Source organism: Austrofundulus limnaeus, unplaced genomic scaffold (genome assembly GCF_001266775.1).
Source record: "Austrofundulus limnaeus strain Quisiro unplaced genomic scaffold, Austrofundulus_limnaeus-1.0 Scaffold441, whole genome shotgun sequence".
NCBI lineage: Eukaryota > Metazoa > Chordata > Actinopteri > Cyprinodontiformes > Rivulidae > Austrofundulus > Austrofundulus limnaeus.
The window spans coordinates 135,668-147,592 of record NW_013952843.1 but is presented as its reverse complement, the minus strand read 5'-3'; the positions used below and the strand labels follow the sequence as shown (position 1 = coordinate 147,592).

Here is an 11,925-nt window from a genome sequence, read left to right as displayed (position 1 = left end):
TTGCCGTGCAGCGCTTCAAGAGCTGACCTGCGTCTGACCTCAAAGTGCACAAACGACCAACTGGAAGCGTTCGGTGTGAACGCACCATAAGAAATAATTTACATGTAATTTATAACAATTAAAACAGATAATATTGCTGTAGTASTTTACACAACTCAAAAACTAACCAATCCTACGTGGAGAAAAGTATTAGAAGAAGGGATGGGTACAGACACCTGGTATTTTCTCAGCCCTGGTGCTACATGATTCATTTTGATCGGATCGATAAGCTCCACCCTTAACGGTATCATTARCGGCACGATGGCTCAGTGGTTAGCACTGTCGCCTCACAGCAAGAAGGTCCTGGGATCGGACCTGAGGGTCTTTCTGTGTGGAGTTTGCATGTTCTCCACCTGCATGTGTGGGTTTTCTCTGGGTGCTCCACCCACACCCCAACAACAGCTTACCTTCAGGTCCAGGCTGTCCTTGAAAAAGAGATCTGTAATCTCAACAGGATTTGCCTGGTTAAACAACGATAAAATAAATCCAGGACTTGGAAAATAAAAACAACAACTGGACTTCTGTTCTGTAGCTGAAGACATGGAGCTATGAGATTTAAACAATGTGACTCTAGGTTAGTGTCATTATTACTGGTTCAATCTTATTAATGTAAAAGACGGATGAAATGAGACGAGTGTTCAGACGGAGGTCTCTCTGAAAAACATCAGATTTGTATCTGATTCAGCACCACAGACTGAAAAGATCTGGGTTGAATTTGAAAAGAATAAATAAATAAATTGGATTTGTCAAGTTATGAAAAAAATTCAACATCTTCTGCCTTTATTTGGCATATAATGGTAAAAAAAAACTAACATGCAGTTTATGCAATACAATTTAAAACTGCAGGTGCAAATAAAAGAGGCTTTTTAAAGTCTATATTGTGTTCTAAATTATTCTAAATAAAACATATTCAGTTTATTTTTGGTTTTGTTCCCACAGAAGCACTGATGAGTATTATCAAAAAACTCTTGATAAGCATCCCTAATTAGAGGCATATCTGTAAGCTATCGTTTTTCAAAACAATTTAAAAATTAAGTTGTATAATTGTGTCCCATCAGTGCTTCTTAAGTGCATTTTGCATTCAAAATTATTATTTTAAGAGACTTTAATTGCAAATCTACTTGGAGGAAAAAAAAGCCCACTAAACTTTTAATCACGTATCTGTCACTCTTCAAAAGGTCTCTARTTTTTCTTCTAATTGACTCTCTGAACAGGATAATAATCACCTGAGCTGGTGTGTGAAGATAGCCGCACACATTTATACACGTTTCTTTTGTCCGTGGCTAATAATTATAACTGTCAAAGAGCAACAGAAAAACCAAAGCAGCAGCAGCAGCAGCAGAAGCTCGCAAATCCTCATTTATATTCAAAGCGGGACCATCTCGYAGCCTCATGACTCCCTGGACGGGCTGACACCGAGCCGGAGAGAAATATGCCAGATCAATTCAATAAATCCATCGTGAGGTTAGGGCAGCTCCAAATAAACACACTGCCTCTTATCGGAGTTATCAGCCGCTGCTTTCATTTGAATATCTGCATAAATATAATAATTCAAACGATGATGCAATCAGATCAGAGTGGCCTGTCTGGGAAYTATATCCATTTCTTTTAATCTGGACTTCATTTAGCGGTCAGATTACCTGCAGCGTAGAGCTGGGCGGTATGGCTGTAAAATGTATCAGGATGTAATGTTTCTTATCARTCAATAGATAATTATTGKTTAGCTTCTTATTTAAACTATTTGAAATGAGGACCAGGAGGAAGAACGCTGATTAATTCTGCCAAACTGGTGACCTTTCCTCTTTTATCCACAATTTCATCTGGAGCTGCTGCATCATTTTCTCCTTTTGCTCCACGTCGCTCTTTGATTTTAAAAGAGGCAAAACGTAAAAATGCTACTAAGTAGGGATACAAATAATTAATCGATTTACGATTAATTGTCGAATAATGGTTTAATAGATAAAAATTCCTTCCATTTGGTTAACTGAAAACATGTTTAAACCTCATTTCAGTGTGGTTTTGACTTCATCCAGGAGAGGGCGCTGCTGCTCTACCCCGGCCCTGTTGAGCTGAGCAGAAAGCCGTCTTGATGTGGGCGGCATCATAATTAAACGCGCGAGTCTTATTTAGTTTTATTTGTGACACAACAATTATAATGGACTACACCAAACTCGAAAGAAAAGTAACTGAAGGCTGTACCGAACCAAAACAAAGACAAGAGAGCAGGACGACAGAACGGTACGCTAACTGTGGCTAACGTTAGCTTCTTCTTGTAGAGTTTAACTCGTGAAAAAACAGACAACAAAAAATATAGTCTCTACAAATAATTAACTTGAAGTTAATCTCTGTGTGACATAACCTGGCCAGTGAACAAATCTAATGAACAGYAACTGACGTCAGATCATCCCATGAACCACAGGGAATGTAAACAATTACCAGTATTCATTTGTACTCTCACATATTTCAGGGATATTTTATTATGTTTCTAGTTTGTTTTTGTGTTAATCTTTATCTTAAAATATTACCCTGTGTTTAAATTTTTTTTTTCATATTCAGGGTGGATAAGTGTTTTACTTATTTTATTCTTTTTCCCCAACTAGCAACCTAATTGATTCCTGTTCTGTTATATTTATATATTTAGTTATATTTATTATAATATTTTTATATGTTTCTAAAAAAGATCATGGGGGGGTTTTAAAGAATCAGCAGAAAACGGCATTCAAACTGGCACTTCCTCAACCAAACGATGCAGAATTCAACTTGAATTTCCACCTGAGTGGACGCTCCGATGGTCTCATCCAGGCCCTAATAAAATGAGATGGCTGTCGAACTAAAAGCACTCGAGGGACTAACAGAAACAGTCATTTCCTGTCTGCTGGAGGAAGTGACCAGAAATGGAGGGATTCAGCCCATTGACCGGATATTAATGGCTGCTTCCGCTGATTTAGTGCCGGGGAGTCGGGGAGACGGATGCGGGACACCTTCGCTGTGAACTCGAGCATTCGGCGGCGGCGCTACAGAGGAATTAAACTACCGCTGGTTGGACTAATGGAACCCAACTGGAGCAAGCARACGAGAAGATAAATGGACACAAAGTAAATATTGATTCTTGACTTTTGAAAGAAGTGAGTTCACTCTCAAATGTTAGTCTTGTAGGAAGATGTTAAATAAATTCTCAACAAGCCATTGTAATTCCCTCCTTGATGTGAGGCTGACATAAAAGCAGCTCCTCTTTGTTTCTCCAGAGATTTTCCAGCTCGTCTTCATCATTAAGCATTCAAAGCCAGTAAACATTTCAATATTCATCACAACAGCGTGCAGCCACGACAAAACAAAGAACAAAAAAAAAAAAAAACAGCCGGAATTGGCCTCCGCCCACATAATTAAAGCAATTCATCAATATTTCACAATATAATTACGGTGACAAATTGAGCTAAGGAGTTGATTTGTTGAAGTGGATGGACGACGATGGCTAAAAACCTTAAGATGAGCCGCAAACTTTCTGAAGACTTCCATTTATTCATTATGTTTCTCTATGTTTGCTCCTACGATCAAACCAGCCTTCAGTCTAATTTAATCCAGAACGGAGGCTGMAGCTCAGCAGTGAAGCAGTTCAWATGTTTTCCAAACTCAAACGTACTTCATGTTTTTCTAATGTAGAAACACTTAACGGAAGAAGATTTTTATCATTTTGTTCAACCTGAAAGTTGAATTTATGTTTGTTTTCTTGCCTTTTTTGTATGAAAGCTGTACTTTGATTTTGTTGAATGTTCGAAGAACATCAATCTATTTTACTTAGGTGAGCTTGTTGTGGTAAACAGCTCCATCTGAAGCTGAACTACGAGCTGTGAATTGTTCAACAGGAGGAAACCAAAGGAAACGGCACAACTTCAGTTTGTTTGGTCGTCTCGCCGGCCGATCAGCTGAAGGTTAATTGTCTCCATCTATGGTTTTATTCAGAGGTGTTGAAGGGCTGGGAGCGGCGAGGGAGGAGATAAATGTCACATTTTTCTTTGCTTTTTAGCGCCACGGTTTAAATGTCAGCCGTCGTGTAGCCTTTAAGTAAGAAGATGCTCACTTAACATTACAGGTTTAAAAAGCTGCTGGTCTGATCAGATAAAAATATAGAGATTTGAACAAATAAAGTTGGGGGTCGAGTTTAAAAAACAATCATTTTGTGTTTTAGCTTAAGATCAGTTAGCTGTGGCAGCCATCTTAATCCTTAAAACAGCACAAACAGACACGGGCCAAATCATTAAAAATAAATAAAAAAGATCCAAAACTGTCGGACTCATGAAGTCATTTATTAGTTCCTGTAATAATTTTTTAGGTTTAACTCTGAGTGCAGTAAGTTGTCAGTTTGACAGATGAYTCAGTCCTGAGGGAGCTTACCTTCTCAGACAGAAAAAAGAAACATTTTACTAAATTAATGTCTTTTTAATTGACTATCTGAACCAGCGTGGCTAAAATAAATCTTCAAATACTCACAAACTACAGAGCTTCAAACAGACAATAAAATGAAAAATGAACATGCAAATAAAGTCACTTATCCTCACCAGTATTCACCATTTCTGCACTGGAGCAGCTGAGAATCATTTACAACAGGCCATGGTGTGTAGAGTCAGTTTAATATAAACCAACCTGCATCACTGTGAAATTTGATAAATGCAACTGCATTTTTTTTCTATTTACATGATGTTTTTAGAGAATTACAGCAGAGAAAACACTGGATAAAGTGAAATGTTGGGAGTGTCGATGCATGGTAGGACTTTACAGGCAAAGGGTCAATAACAGGAAATTTAATTTAAAGTTTTTACTTGTAAAAATACAATTATGTAACTTTAACATGGTTTTGATTTACATAATTTTAAGCATTTTTCAATAAAATATAATTACAACTTTCTAGGGGTGTCCTGATCAGATATTAGCCAAAAAAATCAATATTGGATTCTATCAGCCTGCATCTAAAACCTTTGATATCAGCGCTCCTTTTTATTTATTTTATTAAATTGTAAAATATTCTTATGTTTAGGTTAAAAATGTATGTAATCAATTGATTAATAATGAATAGGTCAGTTTTTCCTCAGACAYACTCTTCAGTGTTCAGTACTTCTGTTATGTTCATTTGCACTACAGCAAAAATACTGGGTTTGATTATGATTACAGTTTTCTGCTAAATAAATGCTCTAAAAATGACATTATCTTTGCTTTTTATGAGAATTTTCTACCGCGATATATACAGTTACTGTGAAGGGATTCAATTTATACCGTGATATGAATTTGAGGTCAGCCCTGACTCCAATTATTGATCATGCTTTTTCTTACAAACTCAAAGAAATCATTGGATGAACATCTGATCAGTTCAACCAGATTCAAGATGGACGCAAACWGACCTTAGAAAAGAAAAATGGGAACAGCTCGGTCAGTTTTAAGGACACTGAGCTGAAGTTTGGTGTGGTGTTAGCTGAAAGTCAGGACAGGATTTTCACCTCCCTTCAGTTTTCCAGCTCTACATCCAGTCAAACTGATCTGATGCAGATTTTAGGTTTACATAACCTAATCTGTTATTTTTTATTAATCTTTTTATTTATTTAACAAACATTGTTTCTCTAAGTTGTTAAACTGCTGACTAAGCGCAGAAAAAAAAAGCCAGATTGGCTTTTAGTAAGTCTCTGCATTGTTGGTTTAAGTGCAGAAAATTAATCATTCGCCTGGTTTTCTTCTGTCCCAGTCTAATCCACTCACTGCAGCGAACAGATGTTGCCTGATGAAATTGTTTGTTGCTCCCAGATGAACTGTCAGAGCTCACAGCTGAATTTACCCTCTGACATGGTTTCCATCTCCGTCCTGCGAGCCCCGGCTCAGTCTATCTGCTCCCAGGCTGTCAGGGGGGGTGTCACCGCTACATCAGCATTTAGCCCGCACCTTTTCATTATCGTCCTCTGCTGGCGTGCCGTGCGGCCAGGGGATGTGACAGGACGGGGATATCATGAATTATTTTCCTCTGGTTTGGGCCACAGCAGCTAAAAGAGAGGCAGTCTTGTCTCGGTGTCGGCCGTGGACCATCCGTTTCTCTTAGTTCTTAATTTGATTGGTTTTCAGACTGATTGGGGTGTCATGGAGGAACCAAAAGGGCACGCAGACAGAGAGGATACAAGACATTATCGCTGGGGATGACGTATACTCGGCTCAAATGAAAGCCTTTTGGATCACCTGGTTTTCATCGCTGATTTGCAGAAGAACCACAAAGTGACGGCAGTTTAAATATAGATATCATCGGTCTAAATTTACTGGGTTGGCTTCGACAGCAGGCGGCTGCCGGGGACATTGACATGCAGGGGCTGGGCCAAGTGTTGGAGGAGCCGAGGGGCTTGAAGCAGCTCTGCGGCACGCTAATGCTAAGTGTGTTGATTAGATGGTAGGGGGGCGGGGCGGGGGAACAGAAAAAGAAAAAAATCTTAGACTGTGAGCTGATTCGTAGCTCGGAGCTGAATCGGAGGTCCGTCCTGAACAACGCTGTTAACATGCAGACTGACCTCAGAACGCTGTGCAGAAGCACATCTGCTTTGTGTGCTTTTATAAAGCCGTTTGACTTTCAGTTAAGGTCCTCGTGTATGAGATTACTTATTTATAAGTCACTTGTTTTTAAAAAAATAAATAAAAAAAACAGACTGCAAAGTGAGGACAAAACTCTGATGTCAAACAGTCCAAAAACAGTTCAGTGTGACACTAGAGCTGCCCCAGACTGGAAAAACTACCCGTGTGATACGAATAAACCCAGGAAAAGTGTCATTTTTTTTTCTGAATTTATAATATATTACATGTAAATATTCAGTGAAATGTTGTTTAAAAAGTGTCAAGATAATCTTAAGGRAATAAAGATAAATATTTCCTATAAGCCTAAAGAAACACTGAACTGTATTCAAGGAATAATCTTGATGYTAAAACCTCCAAAACAATTTCTATGTGTAAAAAGATGATTAAAGCTGGTTTATTGAAACAAAATCTGATGCTAAGCAGCAGCAGGACGTATCAAACTGTTGTTCAACGACGGACTTGATGCTGTTTGTTTCAAAGTTTGTCTGTAAAACACTTTTATTTGTTTTTATTTCAGAGGAAAAAAGGAAGAAGTTGCAACATTTCTTCCTTCTGATCCCTTTCATATAGGTCGTATTCAGACCTGATARTTTGCTCYRCTTTAAACAAACCAGAGTTWGTTTCCAGYRTTGGTCCGGACCTTTTSTGCAGGTGTGAATACACTCATGTGAACTCTGGTGCGGATCAAACAACCGGGCCGAGACCTGCTTTTTGAGGTGGTCTCGGCCGCTTCCAAACGAACTCTGGTGCGGTTCGCTTCAGTTTGCTTCTGGTGTGAATACAGACCGGACTCTAACCAAACCAACTGCATAAAACATGCACCTTTTTGGACTTCACAGGCCCCCGTTGCTGAGCTAAATAACCTGTAATCATACCCGAGTCGTCTCCTGTTAGCAGCTCTGCTGCAGCATGTTGTGGGTCAGAACACGCAGAGCACCTCGTCTCCTTTGGGTTGCGGGACACATTTACTGATGCCGCTCCACAATTAGAATATCATCACAGAACCACCATTAAATTAGCTGCTTCTGACATTTTAAATGCCATTGCAGTTGGACTATCAGTAAAAATGTGCGCATCAGAACTGCAGCACGCAGGACTTCCTTGTTTTCTTCTGGGTCTGTGGCTCAGTCCCGCCCCCGTCCTTTTTTTTGTCCAATGGGAGCAATGATCGTCAGCCTCATGGCTTTGTTTACAAGTTATAGTTCGTTTGCAAAAAAGCACAATGCAAACCGCACCAAACGAAAAAAAATTAAGTCCATTTTTGGTCCGGACCAAACAATTGGACCAAAGGACTTTCCTGGTCTGAATACACCCTTATATATGTTCTTACTGTAGATAAAGTCTCTGTCTCCATCCTTTGTTTCTTTTTCAACCATATTTCACCTCTTTTCCTCCAGGTCTCTGTAAATTTGCTCGTCTTCCTCCACAGCTGGACGATTCACCAACAACTCTTCTCCAAAACAGGTATTATTTACCTTCTTAACACCCAAAACTTGTTTTTACAGGACTGAGCTAAACCCTCAGCGTGGTGCCAATAAACTAACTATTTTAAATCAATAAAAAACAGTGAAACCTGATCTGTGGAATAAAACAACTCACTTTGACTGTTTCTACGCTAAACTGAGACACATGGCTGTAAGAAAAAAACAATTATATGGATTATATATATAGTTATCCAGCTCTTACTCAAGCGCAGTAGKTAGCAAACATTTTAAATGTCTGACCCATAAAATTACAGAGGCAGAGACTCTGAAGTATTTTGGGTTTAAGTCCTGTATGCTAACAGGCTAATTAAATGCTAATGGTTTTACCTCCTGCTGGGCTGCTTCTCTCCATACAGAACAATGTTTTGTCTACTTTAACAAAARTATATTTATAATAAAATCCCTGTATTTGAATTAAAATGTTTAATAAATGTGTCTAAAGTGTCTTAGAATAAACAAGATCATCCATCCTCTGTTTACAYGTAGCTGAAACATTAAGACTAAAAGTTCCAGGAGAAAAGATGAGCTCTGCTTTTAATACTTTAAATCAGCTCAAGTTTGTTTTCTTTTGTTTTAACAAGAAGAAAAAATGTGTCCTTTCATTTTCAGTCCTTCACCTTAAAGAGAGAGGCTGAACCTAATGACACACAGCTCTACAGTTACCTGCAGCTCTCAGGGTCCAGTTACACCAGAGGAGCTTCCTGGAAGTCTAATGTTGGACTCTCTGATGGCTGCAGCTGTTAAACCTTCATCCTGTTATTAATGAGCACAAACCAGCCAACATCAGAGCAACACAGCTGGACCACAAGCTCCAGACTGACAGCTGCTGGCTAATACTTTGTCTCTATGAACAATATCTTTTTTTTTTCTTTTTTTTTTTTACTGTGAAATGGTTTCAACTGGAGCAGGAATTTAGTTTCAGGGCCTCTGGATTGTCAAAGGTATGTTAACATAATTTCATTCAATAATCATGTAAAACAGCAGATATTTATAAATTATATATGTTTTCTGGTATTTAACATCTACAGTAAATCCAGACCTGAAGTCAATCAATAACTTAAAAACTTTTAGCTGGTTGAAAAATTATACTTTATTAGTTGTAGTCATATCTTATTTTTACCTGTCATTAATAATAAATATTTAGCAGTTAGAAAATATTCACTCCTGAAACAGGGACACTTTAGCTTGAAACTTGTCTCTGACATTAGCTAAACATTTTCTCAACAGGTCAGGTTTGTCAAACAAATCTAAAAGTAGTCAAATATGTTCTGTTGTAACCAGGATGTGAAGATGTTTCTAAAAAGTAGAAATTTCCTCTGATGGAGGCATGTTTCCTGTGGATCACAGGTGGTCTGCAGCTGAGCCTCCTGATGACACAATGATTAAGTTTCCTCATATTTTACTAACTAAGGAATGACAACAGTTGCTAAAGGTTGGGAAAATAATTATTTTTGCTCAATGTGTGTTGTGGATCACCCTCAGCTACTACCACACCAAATCTTAACTCAATATCTGTTTAAATTAGCTAAATAATCAACATTTATGTACAGCTGGCTGCTGCAACAATCTCCAAATAATCAGCTGCAGAGGTACATCCAATGACTATTTCCCTAAAGTTTTATTAAAATCGGCCCAATGGATTATGAGATATTTTGCTAACAAACCAATTAATTAATGGGAATTTATGGGAACGGGAATTAATTAACGGCCATATTGTTTCAGTCTGACTCCATATTTTAATCAGCTGTAGAGATACATCTAATGACTATTTTGAGCAAGTTTCATTAAAATCTGACAAGCAGTTCATGAAATATTTTGCTAACAAACCAACTAATTAATTAATGRGAAAACTAAAAAAAACGTTGCACCATCAGCTGGAGCTCAGAACATGTGTTGGGAGTCAGTCTCAGCTATACCAAATTTTAGGTCAATGTGTGTGATGCTGACAGCAGTATTGTTACTTTTGTGCTTTTTAAAGTTTGTTGACTGTGGCGGCCATATTGTTTCAGTCTGACTCCATGTTTTAATCAGCTGTAGAGGTACATCTAGTGACTATTTTTGAGCAAGTTTCATTAAAATTCGACAAGCAGTTCCTGAAATATTTTGCTAACAGACACAATGAAACATAAAAACTATGGCCCGAGTTTTGCGGTCCCGCAGCTTACCTTCACGGCCTCAGCGTGGGTGACTTTCTCGAAGACTTTGTCGTTGACTTTCATGATCTGGTCCCCGACCCGCAGCCCCTGCTTCTCCGCCAGGCTCCCGGGCTCCACCAGGGACACGTAGATCCCGACGCCGTGCTCCGAGCCGCCGCGGATGCTGAAGCCCAGGCCCTCGTTGCTCTTGTGCCGCTTCATGGTGACCTGGCGCAGCTCTCCGGGCGGCTCGTGGATGAAGTTGCGGCCGAGCAGCGGCACCAGGGGAGCTGTCCCGTCGCTGCTGGTGCTGAAGCTGTCCGGAGAGCCGCGCAGCGCCACCTGGAACCCGGGCGCGTTGCCCGGGGAGAGGTGCCCGGAGGGCGTCGGGCTGCCGGAGAGGTCCCCCGCCGCCGGCTCCGGCGCTGGCTCCGCGTCGCCGTTGTTCGCGGCCAGACCGGACTTTAGGTAGAGGCCCTCGGAGGTGTACTGCTCGAAGAGGAGCTGGTCGGAGCGGGGGATGACGAGCCGCAGCATGGGCAGCAGCTGCCTCTTGCTGGGCGCGTTGAGGATCACGTTGAGGGTCTGCACCAGGTCGTAGACGTTGCGCTTGGAGTGGTAGACGTTCAGGCAGTGGATGAACTGCTCCCGCTCCGGGTCGCTGAGCAGCAGGTTCAGCGCGTTGTGGAGCTTCCGCACGTTGGCCGACAGCGTCCGCGCGCTCGACGCCACCGAGTTCGCCGAGGAGCTGAGCGACACGCGCTCCAGGTCGGTGCTGCTCATCCCGGAGGAGGCGGCGGCGGCGGCAGCGGGACACGGCGCCACGCCGGCGCGCGGGTTAGAGAGCAGGCGTCATGGCAACCGGTGCGCGTGGCATCACGAGCGCCGGAGGTGCCCGGTTATATCCATGGCGTCGGAGATGAAAGCTCGCAAAAAATAATGTGAAGTTAAACCAACAAGTTGCTCGAGAGCAGCTAGCTTAGTGCGTCACGTCAAACTAGCTTATTAGCCATTTCGCACGCGCGCACAGAGCGTCTTATTTCTTCCAGGAGGTCAGGTGGAGCTGCCTCCTCTCCGGTGTCTCTCCCCCGTCAACAGCTCCACTCCGGCTCAGAAATATCCAACAAAAACACGGAAACAACAACAAGATATCTGCTCACTTATGAAACCAAGTCGACAGAAAAAACTAAAAATAAGAAAACAAACTTTTTTCCCGCGCTCCGGTTCTCAATTTTGAAGAAAAAAAAATTAGTTTAAAAATCCAGCCCGGTTTTACTTTCAGACGTCGAGCTTCTAAAAATAAACATCCATCCAGCCTCGAAGCGATTCGGTTCGTCGATGTCGCTAGAACCGAGCTGATCCAACTCCACGGACGTTTCTACGGAGACTGAACTGCTGCTGTTGCTGCTCTCTCGCTCCTACCGCCCTCTGCCCGGAAGTGACGCAACCTCGTCCAGCAAAGTGTTCTTGAGCTCGTGCCAAGTGGCTAGTTTAAGCTAAAGGAGCTAATTTACAATAAAACTAGCACAAGTTGTGCGCACACTATCAGTTATTGATTTATTGAAATTAATCTGAAATCTGCCTCTAAAATAATTAAACAAAAACTGATGTGGAGCTGATTTAGAATGATTGCTGAAATTTAAAAAAGCTGAAATTAAGCTGTTGAAGCT

General features: G+C 40.8%; 1 protein-coding gene across 1 annotated transcript in view; it reads right to left on the bottom strand.

Annotated features, from left to right (window-relative positions):
- The window catches only part of whrna (whirlin a), a gene marked incomplete at its 5' end in the record, with an annotated part of 132,335 nt that extends 121,274 nt beyond the window's left edge, over positions 1-11,061 (bottom strand). The window contains 1 exon segment of the mRNA XM_014024831.1: positions 10,286-11,061. Within this exon segment, the coding sequence (XP_013880285.1) occupies positions 10,286-11,061 (776 nt within the window).
- Positions 11,062-11,925: the final 864 nt, after the last annotated feature.